This window comes from Canis lupus, chromosome 9 (assembly GCF_011100685.1).
Source record: "Canis lupus familiaris isolate Mischka breed German Shepherd chromosome 9, alternate assembly UU_Cfam_GSD_1.0, whole genome shotgun sequence".
In the NCBI taxonomy this organism is placed as follows: Eukaryota; Metazoa; Chordata; class Mammalia; order Carnivora; family Canidae; genus Canis; species Canis lupus.
In genome coordinates this window covers 16,148,311-16,169,879 of record NC_049230.1, presented here as the reverse complement: position 1 = coordinate 16,169,879, position 21,569 = coordinate 16,148,311, and the positions used below count along the sequence as shown (strand labels likewise).

Here is a 21,569-nt window from a genome sequence, read left to right as displayed (position 1 = left end):
CAGAGTTGTGAGATCAAGCCCTGCATGGGGCTCTGTGCCTGGCATGGAGCCTACTTAAGATTCTTTCTCCACCTCTCCATAAGCCCCCTTTCCCTCCCTCTCTATTTAAAAAAAAAAAAAAATCTTTGTGTATCAGTAGGACTTGGTAGATCAGCTTATCATTATGAATTAGAAGCCATGTTCCTTTTATATAATAGGAATAAAGAATACAGACATCTGGGGAGTTTTGCAAGGTGGGGGTTGGACTAAATTTACAACTACAGTGGCCTGCTTAGCAAGGCCAGCAACTTCTGGTCTTATTTGGGAGACTATAAGCTCTCTTTGTTTTCCAGTTTTGCATTTTTAGAGTTTAACCAGGAGGTTCACAGTTAATATGAATGAATTCTGAATGATCAGAATTAAAGCATTTTGCTGTAGACTCACTCGTCATAATAGGTCCTTCTATATCTGTAGTTCTTTTACCTTTTGAAGGTATTATTTTCATTTTTATGAGGATTTGTTACCTCATAACCTGTTTCCATTTACTCGGCTAACTTTTTGCATTTTACTTATCATTGATTGAGCTATTCGTACATGTTTTTACAGAAGGCTTTAATTTGGAAACACCCCACTGAATTACATTCTTGCACCCCGTTTGCTGGAAGAAAACCTACAATCAGAAATGAGCACATATAAAAAGGGCATTTTAGCAAAGCTTGTATACCAAAGCCTAGAAGTTAATAGAAGAGCCTTTTAGTCATGTGATTCTTTTTTTAAGGGAGGAAGAGGAGAGAGAAAATCTCAAACAGGACATCACCCTCTCCCCCATGGAGCACAGAACCCTTTCATTCCTGGGGCTCAATCTCATGACCCTGAGCTGAAGTCAAGAGTTGGCTACTTAACTGACTGAGCCACCTAGGTGCCCCAGTCATGTAATTCTTATTGACTCATCATAATTATAGTTCTAACAGTCATATTTGTTTAGAAATACGCTTTAAAGGGTGCCTGGGTGGCTCAGTCGGTTAAGCGTCTGCCTTCAGCTCAGGTCATGATCTCAGGGTCCTGGGATCAAGTCCCATGTTGGGCTCCCTGCTCAGGGGAGGCTCGCCCTCCCTCCCTCCCTCCCTCCCTCCCTCTCTCTCTCTGTCAAATAAATAAAGTCTTAAAAATTTTTTTAAAAAGAAATACACTTCAAAAGGAAAGGATTATAAGAGGAACCTAATGATAACTAAAGGAGATAATGCTCCTATAGTTCAATATAATACTTGAGGTTCATAATGATGACCTTTATTAACTAGTAAGTAAAAAAATTTGTTGCATGATAGAAAGAGTAAAGAAAGAACACTTTCATTTTTTGAATTTTCCTATACCTGGCTCTAATCACAGCTCTGGCACTTATAGGCTGTGCATATTATTCAACCTCTTTGAGATTGGTTTCTCAGTTTTTACTTCTTTGATCCCCACATCAGTCTTTTCTCTTCCCCTTGTGTTTACATACATGTTCTCTCTGAGGAATGACCTGATCATTTCCTTCAAGTCTTAACTCATACTGCGTTCCTAAGGAATTCATCCCTGACTTTAGTTTAGATTATGTGCCCTGTTGTATACTCTATAGCACTTATCTCAATTGGAATTTTGTGTTTATTATATGATTATTTAAGTTTGTGTCAATAAATATTAGCTGAGTGCCTAATCTTCTCTGGGATTGTAAGCTTTACTAAGGCAGAATAATGACTAAGTCTGTGGGCTTTGTGTCTTTAATTTTTAAAGATTTTATGTATTCATTCATGAGAGAGAGAGAGAGAGGCAGAGACAGGCAGAGGAAGAAGCAGGCTCCCTGCAAGGAACCCAGTGTGGGACTTGATCCCAGGACCCTGGGATCATGCCCTGAGCCGAAGGCAAATGCTCAACTGCTGAGCCACCTAGGTGTCCCGGTTTTGTGTCTGTTTTACTTAGTCTTTGTGTCCCTGACACCTAACATAGTGCTTAGACATAGGGAGTGAGCAGTTGTTGAATGAACACAAATGGAAATGATACCATTGTTTATCCTACTTACAAAGCTGTTGTGAGCCTTCAAGATGATTATGTGGATGAAGTGTTTATTAGTTTGCTTGTGGTCTGGTTGGGACAGTATCCCTAACTTAATAATTAACTGCTCTGCTGTTGGCCCTTGAGAGAGGCAGTTCTCGTGGATACAGGGAGTCCTGAATTCATGCTCTCCCACTTACTGGTTCTGTGACCCTGCATAGGTGCTTAATATCTTTGATTTGCTTTTTCTTTATGTATAAATGGAAATAATAACTACCATAGGGTTTTATAAAGATTGGCGTGTGGCTATCACAGTGAAGCAGTTAGCAGACAGTAGTTATGCAGTAGGTAGTGGGCATAGCATTGGTCCTATGTTAATGAATAAGTGAAATAGTTTAAGGAATATATAGAAAGTATCAGAAAATTCACATATATGGAAACGTTATATTCTCTGATAGATGGTAATAGTAGATGTATTGTCATTAGCCCATAATCCTCAGAATATCCAATATTTCCTAATTATGCCTGTATTGTATTGTATTGTGTTAGGTTCAGTCTTTTTTAAGAGGATTTTTGGTGGGGGTGCCTGAGTGGCATAGTCAGTTAAGTATCTGACATTGGCTCAGGTCATGATCTTGGGATCATGGATCAAGCCCCCACATCTGGCTCCCTGCTCAGCAGGGAGTCTGCTTCTCCCTCTGCCTCAGTTACCCCCTCATCATGTTCTCTCTAGACTCTCTCTCTCTCTCTCTCTCTCTCTCATCCTCAAATAAATAAAATCTTAAAAAAAAAGTAGAAGGACTTTTGAAAGTATGATTGTATATTCCTAAATAGTTGAATTATATTAAGGCTTAGGCTTTATAAATTTTAAAATGCTTTAGAATGCCCTATCCATTGTGTATAAAAATTACAGTCAGCAAATGACAATATTAGAAATCATCTTGCAGTTTTGGACCACAGTGTGTTCATAGGTAATATTTGCAGATTTAGAAAATTATTCTGAATAGTAGTTCACAGTTCTTTTCTGCCCAGAGTCATGAACATTCCCTGTACATGGAATGCTTTGCCAGCCTTTTCTGACAAAAGTATATTTCCATACAAGTGAAAAGGACATGTTACTACAGGAATAACATAATTTTCTCTAATTTACATATTTAAAAATTCATTTGGGCACATTTGATAATTCAGACTATTTATAGGGACATGATCTATGCTACCTTGTTAGCTCTTGCTTCTCATTTAAATTGTTTTACTTTCATCTTGGCTATATAGCCCTGACTTCTGACTTTCATCAGGAGTTTATTTTATTTTATTTTATTTTATTTTATTTTATTTTATTTTATTTTATTTTATTTATTATTTATTTATTTATTCATTCATTCATTCATTCATTCATTCATTCATGAGAGGGACAGAGAGAGAGAGAGAGGCAGAGACACAGGCAGAGGGAGAAGCAGGCTCCATGCAGGGAGCCCGACATGGGACTCGATCCCGGGACTCCAGGATCACGCCCTTGGCCAAAGGCGGCGCTAAACCGCTGAGCTACCCGGGCTGCCCAGGAGTTTGTTTTATATAATTGTTTGCATTCATACAAATTTGTGGCAGGGGATACCCGGCTTGCTCAGTTGGTGGAACATACAACTCTTGATCCCAGGGTTGTGAGTTTGAGCCCTACGTTGGGTATAGAGAATACTTTAAAAAAGAAATAATAAAATCTAATAACAAAACAACAGATGTTTGTGGAGAAAGATGCAAAACTTTCTAGTGATTAGTGATACCTTTATTACAGGCTCAGCAAAACAGTCCCTCTTCTACAGGATCTGGCAACACAGAGCATTCCGGCAGCTCCCAAAAACAGATCTCCATCCAACACAGACAGACCCAGGTAGGTTGGTGATCAATAACAGGGGAAAAGATGTTCTTAGGAATAAATTTAACCACATGTAAAATCTATTAGTCTTCTCTTTGTCTTTCCTTTATTTCTCTGACTTTGCCTCATTGTGTATATTATACTCAGAATTTGCATTTTGAATATTAAAGTCTTTTGGAAGGTGCCTTAACTTTTTGAAGTGTTTCTTTACCAAATTCTGCTGTGTTGCAGAGAAATGCTTATGGTATAGTAAGTTATTGAGGAAAGAGCACTTACTTGGGAGACCTCTAGGCCTGGGTTCAAATTCTGGCTCTGCAACTTACACTATCTTTTTGGGCCTCAGTTCTTGAATACAAATCATCTGTGAAATGTGATTGTGATTATACTCTCAGACAGTGTATACAAAATGCTTATTAGGGCAATGCTTATAATATATTTAAGTGAATGTTAATTCCCTGCTTTATGAAAGTGGTTAATTTATTCCTTGTACCTGCTCATTTGACAATACCTAGCTAACTAAACTCCTTTAACATGTGGCACACTGACATAATTTTCTCCTTAAAGAGTTTTCAGAAACTATTTTTAATTTAGGGAATGTTGTGAACATTCAAAATTAGTATCTGAGAAGAATAGTGGATACACCATCCATTCTGTAGTGTTGAGCTAGCCAAATAGTACACTGCGTTTTCTTGAAGTCTCTGGCAATGTGTTACCTTCAAGACAAGATGCTTGGCAATCTGGGAGAATTTCTTAAATCTCAAGAGCTATATATACAGCCTTCAGGAGTAGATTTTAATTTTATTTGAATTAGCAGCTTTTGGACAGTTGAACAGGTTTTTACAGAAAACTTCTCTCCCCTTATGAGTGTTCTTTGTTTCCACTAGGTGGCGTGTTTGTTCTTTAGAGATTTGGGTCCTCTCTGAACTCCTTTTCTATTCAAAGTTAGTTTCATTTCTAGAGTAGTATGTTTCTGTATTACTCAATGCACAGTCATTTGAGAATTCATATATTTTATACCAGAGTTAACATGTATTTAAGTGCAGGTGTAGCAAAATATAAGACTTAAAGAATGGGATCAGGAAAGCAGATTTAATTTCTTAAGCCATATGATTGCAGGCTATTTGTGTTAGCAAGTGCTTTTTTTCCCCCAGAAAAGTAATGAGAAAATTATGAGATATAATATTTTGAGACTAATCTTAACTTGTTTTTTGTTTGTATAGTCTGACCTCACAATAGAAAAAATATCTGCACTAGAAAACAGTAAGAATTCTGACTTAGAAAAGAAGGAGGGAAGAATAGATGATTTGTTAAGAGTAAGTATTAAAATGTGGTAAGAGATTTTATAACAAACTGATTGATACTGTGTGTATTTGGATTATGCACATACCATAATTATTGTCACCAAATAATAAAGTTAAATAATGGGCAGCCTGGGTGGCTCAGCGGCTTAGTGCTGCCTTCAGCCCAGGGCATGATCCTGGAGTCCCAGGATTGAGCCCCATGTCGGGCTCCCTGCATGGAGCCTGCTTCTCCCTCTGCCTGTGTCTCTGCCTCTCTCACTCTCTGTGCTTCTCATTAATAAATAAATAAAATCTTAAAAAAAACTAAAATAATAAACATTTGGATATTTTCCTTTATTTAATCTGAGGGAATCTCAGTAGGAGCTAGGATCAAACTTCTATCTAAGCACTATCTGCACTATCTTTAAATTGGAAATCTTATGTTGTAGAATTTTAATATTTATGTACTAGAGAAATAGACATGGAGTATTGTATTTCATTTGCAACTGTGGGAAACAACATAAAATATTGTTTTTCTATTACAGAGAAGTTTTTGTAATCTTTTTAAAACTATTTCACAAGTACTTTTCAGCCCTGGTTTTGCATTTTGTATCTTTTATAAGTATTTGTCTGAGGTTTTTTTATACGTGGAAGAGTAACTTCAAAAATACCTGATCTGGGGACACTTGGGTGGCTCAGCAGTTGAGCGTCTGCCTTTGGCTCAGGATATGATCCCAGTTCCAGGGATAGAGTCCCGCATCGGGCTTCCTGTGGGGGAGCCTGTTTCTCCCTCTGCCTGTGTCTCTGCCTCTCTCTGTGTGTGTCTCACAAATAAAGACATGCTTCCTTCCTTCCTTTCTTTCTTTTCTTTTCTTTCTTTCATTTTATTTTTAAGATTTTTTTTTTTTTTTTAATTCATGAGAGACACAGAGAGGCAGAGACACAGGCAGAGGGAGAAGCAGGCTCCATGCAGGGAGCCTGATGTGGGACTCAATCCCGGGTCTCCAGGATCATGCCCTGGGCGGAAGGAGGAACTAAACTGCTAAGCCACCAGGGCTGCCCAAAAATATTTTTTTAATATGCAATTTACCATATTGACTGACTCACTCTTTAAAAAACTTTGTTTTTTATTATAAAAGCAGTATATGCCTATTCTAATAAGTTTAGAGAATGCTGAAAAAATATGACACCCATAATTCCATTAACTGAGTAATAACATTTGGTACATTTCCTTTAGTAATTTTGAGCCATTTGTAGTGTGTGTGTGTGTGTGTGTGTGTATACACACATATATGTAAATGCATATATAAATCAGTCTTCCTGATTTATAAATAAAATTGACTAACATTTTTATCTTCTCCAATGATTTATTTATTTATTTTTTCTCCAATGATTTAGAAGGTGTAGGTTTGATCTCATTTGTACTAATGCAGTATTTTTCCATCTGGCTCCATGGGGCCCTGAAGGTTCTGTTGGAAGAACCTCCAGGGCTCGCATGACACAGCTGGGTGCGGATCTGCAGTCTCTCTCCCTTATTGAGTAAGACTATTTGAAGAAGGGTTTTGTTTATTAACAATAATAATAATGTTTAATAATAAAGGTAATAAAATTCACTGTATTGTGATTATTACCCTCCAAAAAATTTCACCTCTATTTCTGTAATTATCAAAATACAGTAAAACATAGTGTATTTGACTCCCTCCTGTATAAAACCTGGAATCGAGCACGTATCTGAACCATAAGCCTAGTCTGAGTAACATCTGATGTCTTTAGACTATTATTAAATTATTACTTTTAATATTTTGTATAAGAATAATTCTTATATTACAAGCAGTTTTATGACCTAATTTACAATAATTAGTAATATGTTAAGCTCATTGGCAGTATTATTATTTTTTGGTCTTATTTCATATTTTGGTTGACTGCAACCAAAGACAGAGGCAGAGGGAGAAGCAGGCTCCACGCAGGGAGCCCAATGTGGGACTTGATCCCGGGACCCTGGGATCACGACCTGAGCCGTAGGCAAGCGCTCAACCGCTGAGCCACCCGGGCATCCCAGTAATTATTTTTTAAGAAGGATATATTAGTGTTTTTTTGTTTCCTTGTAGATTTGAGAATTCTTTCTCTTGCCTTCCCATTTAAAAGGTGTTCTTAAAAAGAAAATAAAAGGTGTTCTTTTTGTGTCATAACTTGTTAGGCTTCTCCTCTAACCTCCTTGTTGTATGATGCAGACACACATGTGTATGCACATTTTATATTTTTTCTTAGCATTTACTATTTCTGAGAAGACTATGACCAAAGGAACAAACCCTGTAATCTGTTTTCTATGATTGTTATAGGTACTTGCTCCTCTTATTCTTGTATTTCAAAAATTTTTGCCAGGGTACATCTATACAAGAGTCTCTAAATTTTTATTCTAGAAATGTGTGGTTATGCTTAATTTTTGCCTCTATCTTCTGTTGGTCTCCTCCTTGGTTTCTAGCTTGAATCTCTGATCTCTTCCCTTTATTTCTATCACTTCAAGTCTTCTTTAAACATGATTGATCTTTTTTTCTGAATCTCATTAAACATTAATTTGTCTTCCTTATATTTTCTGTTGTTTACTGTATCTTATATCAGTTTTGATTCTAATATTTACATTTTTAGTTTACTTGATTTTATTCCCCTTATCTAATTCACTTTTTTTTTTAATATTTATTTATTCATGAGAGACACAGACTGAGAGAGAGAGAGAGAGAGAGGCAGAGACACAGGCAGAGGGAGAAGCAGGCTCCATGCAGGGAGCCCGATGTGGGACTCGATCCCTGGACTCCAGGATCACACCCCGGACCGAAGGCAGGCGCTAAACCGCTGAGCCACCCAGGGATCCCCTCTAATTCACTTTCTTATTCCATCCCAAAACCACATTCCTTACAGTTTTTGACTCTGATTTCATAGTTGCCATGTCTTTTTGTGTTTTATGGAATATGACATGCTGTATTCTAAAATGTTCTTTTGATTAGGGAGATCATTTTCATCATTCTCAAGCTGATACTCTTTTTCCTGACTCAAATATTTTTACTAGGTCTGGTTTTTTGTTTCCTTTTCTCCATCTTTCAATGAAGAGAGGCTTTTTTTTTTTTTTAAGATTTTATTTATTTATTCATGAGAGACACACACACAGAGGCAGAGACATAGGCAAAGGGAGAAGCAGGCTCCATGCAGGAAGCCCGATGTGGGACTCAGTCCCAGGACTTGGGGATCACGCCCTGAGCCAAAGGCAGATGCTCAACCGCTGAGCCACCCAGGCGTCCTTCCATAGATTCTTTATTATGAATCAGTCACATTTATCCAAATGCACTTTTGCACTTTTGCTTTTGGTAGAGTGGTCCATAGAACTCTATACAAAGAACTGATAGAAATTATACATATAAGGAGAGTAGAAATTGGCAATGGAAGCTGTTGTACATTGGTCACTTTAAAAATGAAGCTATAAAGTCTCAAAAATTACGTGCCTGTAATATCTTCCATTTGTGCTTTTTTATTGTTTCAGAAACACGTATATCATTTGATTGGGAAATACCAGATCTTTTTCACAACTCAAGCACTTTATTATAAAGTAGCATTTATTTGCTGAAAGAATAGAGATCTTTTGTTAATATAAGTTTAAAAATTGCAAGTCGAAATTGACCTTGGGTTAGTGGTTCTTCCCTTCTCTGTTATTGTAGGAGGTTTGACTTTTTCAAAGTATTTAGCCCTTTCTTCTGACCACAGCTAAATTGACTGCGTATTTACATTGTGGCATTCTTGAGAACCAGGACCTCCTATTCATCTTGTTTGTTAGTTCTGTCTTATGCAGGCATGGGTGTGCCTGGTTTCCCTGGTAAGAAACATTTATGTAAATTCATGTCTCTTTTTCTTTGGAAACAGAATAAATAAACAAGGAACAATTGAACATAACATTATGTAGTTTTTTAAAAATTTTGTAATTTTTTTGTATTTAATTATCATTTGTAAGTATTCTGTGAGTGCTTTAAAGTGTTTAATTACCTTTTGAATGTGTTTTAAACATCTCATTAATTGTAGGTTTTTGTTTTGTGACAGTTTAGGTATATGTGATGTACTTGATTTGCCTATAATAACTGCCTTTTGAGAGGAGTAAAACATGATCAGTAGAAAACTTGCTCACTTGTAGTAACAATTCATTTTTATTAAATAGACAAGTTTATGAAGAGAGAATAAAGGAATGAAGTATTTGTTTTTTAAATCTAGTTACTCTTAGCTCTTTGAACCTTAATTTTGCTTTTGATTGCACAATAGGAAATTATGGTTGGACTCCCTAAAAACTGCTTTTGTATTAATCTGTCTTCCTTGGAGCTAATTTAAAAACTGTTTTCCCCTTGAAGGCCAACTGTGATTTGAGGCGGCAGATTGACGAGCAGCAAAAGATGCTAGAGAAGTACAAAGAACGATTGAATCGATGTGTGACAATGAGCAAGAAACTTCTCATAGAAAAGGTGAGTATCTTGGTTGGTGGCCAGCATCCCCGGGTGCTCAGGGTGTGGCATTGGTGTTGCTCCTTGTACCTTACCTAAGATGCACATACTGGAGAATAGGGCTTTTATGAGAAGACTCATTATGGTTTGACAATTAGAATTCTTTCTTACGTGGACACTGGCCCTAGTGTCCAGAGTGATAATTTGGGACGTTATTTCTGATTGTGCCTTGCTTTGAGTGTAATGTTGATTGCACAGGGATAGCTTGTCCCACTTGAGTTTATTTGCAGTGTTGCTCTCCTGAATTCTTAACATTCATCCTGTTAATTGAAATGCACATCCTATTGGTATTACAAACATTTAGCAATACTTAGACTTCCATTTTAGAGATGGTATTTGGAGTAACTTTACATTTATAGTAATGTGATAATTAAGTGCTTTTTATGCTTTGAAAAAATTAAGTTGATATATACTTGAATGCAATTACTTTATTTATTTATTTAAAATGCAACTACTTTAATTGGCTGGTGTTTCCTTTAATATAGTAATTGATTAGTTGCTAGTTATTAGTAACTCTTTCTTGAAAGTTTTTAAAATTATATCCCTAATGTGTATTTATCATAGATGGAAACAGTATTGCTAATGAAATAAATTATTATAAGCTAGAGATTTCAGACCGATTGGTGGTTACTTCTGCTGGAATCTTTGGAATGCTGTTAAAAAGACAGGGAGCACTGATAAAAGGGAAGTAGGTTATTTTATTAATGTCAAAGATACTGAGGAGGACTTTGTTTTTAATTCATTAATTTTATAGAAAGGAAACCACTTTTTTCATTTTTAATCTTAGAAATAATATCATACATGTTAATACAGAAAATTTATTTAAAGTTTTAGGGTACTTCCTGAAGACCACGTAGAGTCAGCCAGTTGTACTAAATTTTGATCAATATAGTACAAAAAATAAGCATCATGCTGTATCTGAGTTCTCATAGGAGAATAAAGTTATTTTCTATTTGTCCTTTCCCCTAAGTCAAAACAGGAAAAGATGGCATGTAGAGATAAGAGCATGCAAGACCGCTTGAGATTGGGCCACTTTACCACTGTTCGACATGGGGCCTCTTTTACTGAACAATGGACAGATGGTTATGCTTTTCAGAACCTTATCAAGTAAGTGAACTGCATTGATTAAATGAAATTGAAAAGTTAGTTTAAGTTTTCTGTAATTGTAGTCATTAAAAATTTTAGTAGTGGTAGGCACCTCTTCATTCAACTTCAGTCCTTACATGTGTAAAGAGACATAGGGAATGAGGTGAAGTGCTGGGAAAAATGACACAATCAGAGAAATAGTAAATGAGTTCTACATTAAAATTTAAAAGAATTAGAATTGCTGAAGTTAAGGAAGAAAAATCTGGTACTTGACTTTTTTTTTTTTTTTTTTTTTAAATTATGTAATGTATTTTCACAAGGAGTCAGTGAGCTTATTGATTCTGGGCCCACAGAGAAATGAAATAGGCAAAGACCTAAGGAAGAATGTCCTGAATTAGGTAGAAAGCAAAATAAAACCCTAGAAGAACCTTATAAGATATGTCTCTGAGGCCCTTTAAGGAGATGGTGTCCGGTGATTTGAGATAGCGGCTCCCTTAAAGTCAGAGGCTGAGCCAGTGGTCAGGCTAGGGGCCAGCCACAGTGTGTGTCTGTCAGCAGCTTGGAATCTTAAGCACTCATTCACTTTATCTTCTAACTTCACTTTTAACTTTGGTTTGAAACATTCAAGTGTCTACTTGAAGGAGGAAATTGACATTTAAAATCTTAAATTCCAACTGTGTAAATAGCTAATATTAGCTCTGGACTTAAAAAGATATATATCTTTATGTTGTACCTTTTGGTATATCTTATTTGTCTTTATTTGCTAGATTATTTTCATCTGAGGCTGGGGGGAAGGGCATTGTGTTTTTAATTGAGGACTCAAACTTTCAATCTGTGGGTCATGGTGAATAGGATGGTTCCATAGACTGCTTTTCCTTTTCCTTGCTGATGTAGCTTCTTGAGCAGTAATTGGAGAGTGTGGGACTCCTTTAATAGCAATGAAACATAAATAACATTTATGCTTGAAATAAAGTACAGATTTTGATCTTATTAATAATCCTAACCTCTGGATTGCACATTAGTAGTCACTGTCTTATGTATCATACATTACCCTCCACTTAGCTTTGGTATGTTTTTGCCTCACACTTGTACCTTAAGTATGTGTAATTTGGTGTGATAAGAGTCTAGCTGTTGAGTGAAAGATACAATACCCAGGAAGAAAAACAAAGCCTTCTGAGTTAGGCCAGGTGCCAGAGGCTCAGAACGACATCCATTCTAAAGTGCTAAGCATAGGTGGCTGGTGAGAGCAGAGATGCACCAGGGCAGTGGAAATGGCTGCTACATGGAGGCATGGCACCCTGACTAGGACGTGTAAATTGCCCTGAGATTGGCATACCATCCAGTTTCTTTCTTTCCTTTTTTTTTTTTTTTTTTTTAAGATTTTATTTATTTATTCATGCGAGACACAGGGAGAGAAAGAGAGAGGCAGAGAGAGAAGCAGGCTCCATGCAGGGAGCCTGACGTGGGACTTAATCCCTGGTCTCCAGGATCAAGGCCCTTGGGCTGAAGGCAGCACTAAACCGCTGAGCCATCTGGGCTGTTCCCCTTTCAGTTTTAATGCAGAAGCTGAAGTTCTTCAGTTTTAAGGCTATATTTGATATCCTCATAAATGATTATTCTCTGTATATAAGAAACTCCATGATACATATTTTGGGGATGAAGTAGCTAAACACCAGGTAGTAGTGCTAGGTTTTATAGGAAGAGACAAACCTCAAAACATTTAAAAATTTATTTATTTATTTATTTTTTTAACATTTAAAAATTTAATCAGATAATTAAATACAGTCTCAGCAGGACCCTCAGTGCAATTCTTTTGTTTTTACTTTGTTCCTCTGCTCTTTTCGAGTGATCTTTATTAATTCCCTACAATAGAAAATTTACCACCTAGTAGGTAAATCAGAGTTGTATTGCAGTTTTTTCCTTTCCAAAGTATGTTTGAACCTACTGAAATAGTAGCTTTTTTTTTTTTTTTTTTTAAAGATTTTAATTATTAGAGCAAGCACAAGCAGAGAGAGTGGCAGAGGAAGAAGGAGGAACAGGCTCTCCACTAAGCAGAGAGCCCCCTGTGGGTCCTCATCCCAGGTCCTGGGATCATGACCTGAGCTGAAGGCAGATGCTTAACCGACTAAGCCACCCAGGTGTCCCAGAAAGTAGCGAATTTTACAGTTCTGAGAATATAGTTATGTTATATACTGTGGTTTACTCAGTATACTCTTCCTTTGAAGTCTTAAAGTCTCAGTCAGTGATGAGGTAATCAAAAAAATTGCTTTTGGTGGTGGTGGGGGTGGTTTTCATTTTTATTAAACAGATCTAAATTTCACCATTAAGTACTGAGCCTAAGTATATGCCGGCCTTATTTCTGAAATATAAAGCTCAAACAGATGATGTAAAGGTTGTTGAATATATTAATCAGAGAATCCGAGAGTTGGCAAAATCTGTCATACGTTTACACATTCAGTGCTACAAGTGAACTCTAGAGAGAGGAAGATATATAAAACTTTGGGTTAGAATTGTCGGAAAACCCATTCGGGACAGAAAGGAGATCCTTGTCACTGATAAGAAATTCTCTTTGACTTCAGACAAGCTAAAAGAGGCTGTCAGTTTACAAAAACCATTGATTTGTACAAAATCACCATCAGGCAAGAGAAGCAGTATTGACAGGATAGATGAAGGCTTTGGGTTGTGGGAGTTGACTAGTCTGCAGAGGGCAGGGCTGGTTGGGCTGTCACTCAAGTCCAGAATCTGTAGATTAGAAGAGCAGGCTGGAAAGTCTAGATGTAGAGTAGTTAGTGCATTCCTCAAAGGTCCTTGCTTTCCAATTAGGTTCCTAGGATGCTTTCCTCAAACAGGGAAAAAATTCTTTATTAAGATTTTGTTTAGGGCCGCTGGGTGGCTCAGCAGTTGAGCACCTGCCTTCAGCCTAGGGCGTGATCCTGGAGTGTCGGGATCAAGTCCCACATCAGGCTCCCTGCATGGAGCCTCCTTCTCCCTCTATGTCTCTGCCTCTCTTTTGCTGTGTCTTTCATGAATAAATAAATAAAAATCTTTAAAAAAAATTTTGTTTATATTGAAATAAACAATATTATTAAAGTCATGAGGTTTGACCATATACAAAATTGTGGTCACTTAAGAAGATATGGATTATCAACAGGAGTAAATTAAACTTCTAGCGTTGTAATGATAGTCTTGGTATTTATTCTGGTGTAGAAGGAGTAATAGAATCCACCCCCCTGCCCCCTTTTTAAGTAGGCTCCATGCCCAATGTGGAGCCCAAAGTGGGGCTCAAATTCATGATGCTGAGGTCAAGAGTCTGATGCTTAACTGACTGAGCCACCCAGGCGTCCCTAGAATCCCATTTTAAAATGATTTCTTGTGAACCATGTGATTCTTTGTCACATGATCTATGATGAAAAACAACTCTTGGTTGATGTTCTAAGTGTCAGATCTCCGTTGAGTGTCCATACCATTACACAGTAGATAAAGAACACAAAATTCTGGAAATCTGTAAAAATTTTTATCTGGTATATTCAGGAGTTATCTGTAGATCATTACTAAATTTTTTGTCCCTTTGGTTAAAATGATGTCTAAAAATACGTGCATTTGTTTTTTAATATCTCTCTTACTAGTTACTGTATAGTATGGTTGGAGTCTGGAATACAGTTTTACTGTTGAAGGTGTCTGTATTCATTTCCTAGGGCTACTGTAACAAAATATCATAAATTAGGCAGTTTGTTTATTTATTTTTAAAGATTTCATTTATTTATTCTTGAGAGAGGCAGAGACATAAGCAGAGTAAGAAGCAGGCTCCCTGCATGGAGCCTAGTGCAGGACTCCATCCTGGGATCATGCCCTGAGCCAAAGGCAGATGCCCAACCACTTAGCCACCCAGGCATCCCAAATTAGGTGATTTAAAACAACATAAATTTATTCTCTCACAGTTTAGGAGGCCAGAAATCCAAAACCTAGGTGTTGACAGACCATACTTCCTCTGAAGCTTCTAGGGAGGATCATTCTTTGACATTCTGTGGCTTGTGGAAACATAGCTTCAGGTTCTGCCTCCATCTTCACATGCTATTCCCTCTATGTGTCACAGTGTCTTCTCTCCCTTTATAAGGACATTAGTCATGTTGAATTAAGGGCCTACTGCACTCCGGTATGACCTCATTTTAAGTAATGACATCTTCAGTGACCCTATCTCCAAAGGTTATAATCTGAAGTCCTGGGTGTTAGAACTTTAACATATCTTTTTAGGTGACCGACTTCAATCTGTAATGGTGCCTAAGACTATGGTTGTCTTGTTTTCTTTTAAGAGGTAATGGCTTTTTAAATAGGGTTATTTAGATTTGAATGAGGTGGATTATCAGATATCAATACCTCTATAAAAGATAGTGGAGGGATGCCTGGGTGGCCCAGTGGTTGAACATCTGCCTTTGGCTCAGGACATGATCTCGGAGTCCCTGGATAGAGTCCCACATCAGGCTCCCCGCAGAGGGAGCTTCTTCTGCCTGCTTCTTCTGCCTGTGTCTCTGCCTCTCTCTCTGTGTCTCTCCTGAATAAATAAATAAAATCTTAAAGAAAGAAAGATAGTGGAAATACTCTTTCTATGGGTGATGAATGGCCATTATTCTCTAAAATTGATACAATGCAAGAAGTATTTAAGGATCAACTCTAAAAAGCAACTGTCATGTATTAGAGGTATAAGGCTTGATAGACATGGTTCTTTTCTAAGATGAGTTACAGTTTACTGACATAATTCCAGATTCTACTCCCAAAATAAATGTAAATGAAGTATCACTGATAGGACTGTCTTTAGGTGATTTTTATTTGTAAGTATAAATAGCTAAATCATTTTAAGAATATCAAGAATTAATATAGGAATTGTTACTATATTGTATATAATTGTGATCTCTGCATTTTCACGTTCAAGAAAGTGTTCTTGTTCTCAGAATATGCAGTTTAAAATTTCCCCAAGTTTTGGCATCATTGTACGCTGTATTTATGCATTACACATATGATGGCTGTGGGGCCTCTTTCTTGATGAATCTCTGGAGACCAAATTTTTTGGATTCTTACTGGAAACTAATAGAAAATTAGTTTTATTTTATGTTTAATAAAGATGATTGCTGAAAATCTCAATCTTCCAGAGCAGCTCGTTTTCAAAGATAAGACACTGTGGCACTCCACTTGCCCTCTTTAGTTTATAGTTTAAACTATATACTATATAATCATCTCTAGAGAGTATACTGTGCCTTGCATTCATGGTCCATGAAAGGATAGAAAAGGAGCTAAAGATATTTTACCAATGTTTTGATTGAGAAACTCCTTGAGAGGCTATTCTGAGACAGTGTTTTCTGGAAGACATGAATCAGAGGAAAGATTGTGATTTTACCTACGGATTCTAGTCTCAATCTAGAAGTCTTTCAAGCCGTATACATGTATTTTGGTGGGGAGGCACATCTTTAATGATAGTTTTAAAAAGTTTTTTTTTTTTTAAGGACTTTATTTATTTATTCATAGAGACACACACACACACACAGAGGCAGAGACACAGGCAGAGGGAGAAGCGGGCTCCGTGCTGGGAGCCTGACGTGGGACTCGATCCCGGGTCTCCAGGATCACGCCCTGGGCTGCAGGTGGCGCTAAACCGCTGCGCCACTGGGGCTGCCCTAAAAAGTTTTTTTCAGACAAACAAAACTCTATGGTTTCCATTTTGCTGTTAAATTGACATCTATTTAGTAATCAGCTCATCCTGAAGCCAGAGGAATTGTATTATTAGATGAATATTTATTTACAATGCTTTGATTAGGTTAATCTTGCTTACAGTATTGTCCCTCTAGCTATAGGAGTATGAATTGTAGGTATCTACCCTGGAATACAGTCTTGTTTTTCTGGTTGTTATTCTTCCGAGAAAAAATACACTGTGTATAGGGATTGACTAGAGATTGACTACTACAATGTTGAGGTTCTGAAGAAGGTTGAATAGACTTCATTTGAAAATCGGTTAAAAACTTAGATTCCGTCATTCTGTAGAAATGAAGGTGGGATCAAGAAAAGGAGGTGGGAGGAAGCAGGGTAGAGAGAGAAGGAGGAGTTAGCATTTGATTTTCAACTAGGGTAGGTGATTTAAAGATTTTAATATTTTATTTTATTTTAAAATGGTTAATCCCAAATCTTGGTATATTTTTAATATGCCAGGTCTCCAGACTTTTTAGTATCTGTTAGGCATATATGAGACAAAGTGGTTTTCTAGTATTGCTATTTTTACTGACTCCTAATTTGCAAATGGGTTTTTTAAATTTATTTTTATTTTTTTAAGATTTTATTTATTCATGAGAGACACGGGGGGGGGGGGGGGGTGCGCAGCAGAGACACAGGCAGAGAGAGAAGCAGGCTCCATGCAGGGAGCCCGATGTGGGACTCGATCCCAGGTCTCCAGGATCAGGCCCTGGGCTGAACGCGGCGCTAAACCATTGAGCCACCCGGTCTGCCCGCAAATGGGTTTATTTTAGAAAATTCTGACTTCTTATTAGGACATCCATTAATGGTGATGATGTTAGATATCTGAAGAATCTTTGTAGATGTTTTTTACGAATTCATTTTGCCCCATTCTCTAAGGAGTTTTTATGAGTTGCAAGGCCTTACTGTGCTTTCTCTGAGAGTACTTATTTTTGAAAAACTTAGTTTAAGTTTGACCATATCAGTGAGTGGGAATGACTGTGGGGGTGGTAATGGCTCACTTAGAGTAAAATGAACGATAGCTCTAAAAAGAAAATCTTTTTTTACTTTGTTTAGCATCCTTCATATTAGCTATGCTTTTAGATAAAATTTGAGGAGACTTTAATCCAAATAAAAAATTAAAAGGCGCTTGGAACCTTTTGTAATTTTCTTATAGAAATAACAGGTTTTTAGTGGGGTCATACCAAGAGTTGTTTTCTTAACTGTTAAAAAGAAATCAGAAAATTCTTCCTGAGTCAGAAAATAAGGTTGCAGTGGAAATTGGATATTGTTCCTGCCTGCTTTCCTGGTCTGAGAAAAATTATAACTACCGTCTTAAAGCACAGACTCATTCCAAAACTTCTTTCTGTCATCAGTTATTTGGCTCTTCTAACCTGAAGTTAAAATCAAATCTTTATTGATTGAAAGGGCTTATTTTTTCTGAAGCCTATCACATATATACATACCAAGATATTTATTCTACAGCCATGTTACAATTTTTTTATCACCTTCTGTGCCACATCTTTTCTATCTCTAGGCAACAGGAAAGGATAAATTCACAGAGGGAAGAGATAGAAAGACAACGGAAAATGTTAGCAAAGCGGAAACCTCCTGCCATGGGACAGGCCCCTCCAGCAACCAATGAGCAGAAACAGCGGAAAAGCAAGACCAATGGAGCTGAAAATGAAACGTATGTTCTTTATTAATGTGAATTGTGAGAAACTATACTCTCCCCAAAATACTCATGTCCTGTTGAGTGCCACTGGACAAAATGATAAATTATGCGGATTTCTAGAGCATTAGCCTTCTTTTTAGTTACATTTATGGATTTACTCACAACATATATTAAAACCTTGTAAAATTCATTTTCTTAGTCCTGATCTCAGGTATTTTTGAATAAGTGGGAGAAATAATGTCTCTTAACTTGGCGTCATGGTCTTTGGCCACCCTTGTAACAAATGTGATGTCATTGTGATCGTCAAATTGTATAGTTGCTTATGTGTGGATCTGGGTTATGGTACCTCAGTATCATCTTATGGGTATTACCCAGCCACTATTTGTTTTGTTTTTGTTTTTTAAGATTTTATTTATTTATTCATGAGAGACAGAGAGAGAGAGAGAGACCGAGACACAGGCAGGGGGAGAAGCAGGCTCCATGCAGGGAGCCTGATGTGGGACTCGATCCTGGGTCTCCAGGATCAGGCCCTAGGCCGAAGGCGGCCCTAAACCACTAAGCCACCAGGGCTGCCCCCAGCTACTATTTTGAACTAAAGAATGCACAGCTGAAGAATGCTCTTTATGGTCTAAACAGCACTTAGTTAACAGTCTCAAATTTTAGGAGTAAGCTAAGAAAAAAATATATTATTTTTAGAAAAGAGTATTTTCCCAATAAGCCAAATCTTGACATCACCATTTTTTCCTCTTCCGTGGACCTAAGGAAAACACCAGTATCTTCAGTGACAGTGTAGTCGTCTTTTCCACTGCCAATCAGCAGTTAGTCTGCATGAATGTGAGGGGTAGAAGATCCTTAGTATAGATGCTGTCTTTTTTATCCTTGCCATGTGTCATATTTCCCTAATTGATTATCACATTCTTGATAATCCACTCCGCTAAGAGAATCTTCTTCTAGGACAGTTGTTGACAAGATTTTTCAATAATGGTAAATATTTCATGCTTTGTAGGCTAGAAGGTCTCTATTGCAGCTACTCAGCTCATCTGTTGTAGCCTGAAAGCAGCCACAGGCAATACATAAATGAATGGGTATGGCTGTGTTCCAATGAAACTTTATTTACAAAAATAGAGTGAGCTGACTTGCTTATGGGCTATAGTTTGCCAACTAAGCAGGAACTCCAAAACAAAATTGACATGGGAAATAACCTATATATTACTCACCTACTTAAAATATTCCTCATACATACCCCAAAGACAAATTTAAGTCAGCACCTCTGTCTTCAAGAAACTTTCAAATAAAAAAAGGGGAAAAAGATGTACAGATAGTATAGGCAGTTTCTGAAGAGTTGATGGTGGCCATGAAGTTGATTTCTCAATTGGATGCTTGAAATTTTATGTTTTAAAGATTTTTATCTATTTATCCATGAGAAACACAGAAAAAGAGGCAGAGGGAGAAGCAGGCTCCACGCAGGGAGCCCGATGTGGGACTCAATTCCAGGACCCAGGATCATACCTTGAGCCAAAGGCAGACACTCAATCACTGAGCCACCCAGGCGCTCAGATACTTGAAATTTTAAATACATTTTTCATAGAGACAGTTATTGGTATTGTAATCAGTGTATCTGTAGTGGGTGAATTGGTTTTTCAAGGGAAAAAGAAATTTGGTACAGCTGTCATTATGGGATTCTTTGAAAATAAGTTTCAGATCCAAAGATAGACACAAATAAAAGATAATAATGATATTGTATGATTTATTGAAGAATGTCTTTTGCCTTTATGTTTTCATATCAGTTCTTAAAAACATATTAACATAATCCATCTCAAGTATAATAATACTTGTATTACACTATTTTTAAAAGACCATGATATCCCATTCCAGTGAGAAAGATAGCTTACACCAGTCCTCACTCCATATATACCTGATGTGTTGGGGAGCCTTTACCTTGCCACTCATTTTGTAAATCTGTGTTAAATGCTTATTATACAGTTGGCCCTGTTCTGGACACTGGGGATACAGAGCTAAGAATATAGCCCCAGTCTTAGGAGCTAATGGTTTATTTAGGAGAAATGAACAGATTAATAATTAACTAATAATTACATTGTAATTAACTAATAATTACATTGAGTATAGTGATAAGAATACGCACAGTGCATAAGCTTGGGAAACATGTTCATTCTTACAAATAAATATTTTAAAACTAGATTCTAAATTTAAAGTCTTTCCTTTCAGAAAGTCCAAGTAGGAGCCCAGATTTTAAATTTTTCTGGGCAAATGTTATACACAGTAATCTGATCATTGTCTTCTTTTGCTACCACTCCCATATTTATTTTGTGGAGAGACTCTCCCTCCATTATTACTTGAAAATTATCATAAGACCATTGGCTTAGGAGTAATAGAAGGCATAGGCTGTTTCCTTGCCATAGAACAATAATTAGAATTCAGTCCAGGCCAGTAGTGTGTCAGTAAGCAGTTGCCATCTGGAGTCCTGTGTAAAATCCAGGCTGGAAGGTTTTCAGTCCAGTTTTTAATTAGAGTATCTGTGACTTGGCTCATTCCTTTGGCCAGAAGCCAAAAACATTCCTCTGGAGCCTTAGTGTGAGTCACATTATCCATCCTGGTATTGAACCTATTTCAGGCAAGGAGAGTCCCTAGCTATGATTTTTCATTTCTCCTTTTTTAACTGGTGTGATACAGAATAATGGATTTTAGTATTTCTGCACAGTGAAGAGACAAGCGTAACAGCCCTAGTGGATACATTTCTTCTTGCTATTCTTTTTATTTTATTTTAGTCAGATCTCAAAGGCTATTTTGTAGCCCTGCCTGGTTGATAGGATAGCTATTTCTTCCTTCAGCTATTTAGAATATATCTAAACAGTGACACCTGAAACTTTGAAGTATATGTGTGTGCTTCTAGAGTATGAAGAAAGTGAAGATAGAAGAGTAAGCTGTCACTTCTTAAATGCTCATTCCTTTCTTTTTTTTTTTTTTTTTAAGATTTTATTTATTGGGACATCTGGGTGGCTCAGTGGTTGGGTGTCTCCCTTTGGCTCAGGTCATGATCCCAGAGTTCTGGGATCGAGTCCTACATCGGGCTCCCTGCATGGAGCCTGCTTCTCCCTCTGCCTATGTCTCTGCCTCTCTCTCTGTGTCTCTCATGAATAAATAATTTTTTTTAAAAAGAAACTATACAATATGGATTATTTCACATTTTCATTTAATAGGCACAGCAGCTTTGTTAGGTGGGGGGTTATTACTTGCTAAATGTTTAAGAAACTAAGATTTAAGTTAAAGTTGCTTTGTCCAAGGTCACATGGCCTGAGTTGCAATTTGAACTCTAGACTTCAGACTCCAAATCCTGGACTCTTCTACTGTGTTGTTCTTCTCCTTGTTATTATAGTAGAAAG

General features: G+C 37.1%; 1 protein-coding gene across 3 annotated transcripts in view; it reads left to right on the top strand.

Moving 5' to 3' along the window:
• Positions 1 to 21,569, top strand: part of TLK2 (tousled like kinase 2) — a 118,591-nt gene that overhangs the window by 69,445 nt on the left and 27,577 nt on the right. For all 3 annotated transcript variants that reach the window (XM_038546953.1, XM_038546951.1, XM_038546950.1), the window contains 5 exons: positions 3,797 to 3,892; positions 5,098 to 5,190; positions 9,543 to 9,653; positions 10,663 to 10,799; positions 18,031 to 18,183. In XM_038546953.1, coding sequence (XP_038402881.1) covers positions 3,797 to 3,892; positions 5,098 to 5,190; positions 9,543 to 9,653; positions 10,663 to 10,799; positions 18,031 to 18,183 — 590 coding nt within the window. The remainder of the gene's footprint in view (positions 1 to 3,796; positions 3,893 to 5,097; positions 5,191 to 9,542; positions 9,654 to 10,662; positions 10,800 to 18,030; positions 18,184 to 21,569) is intronic.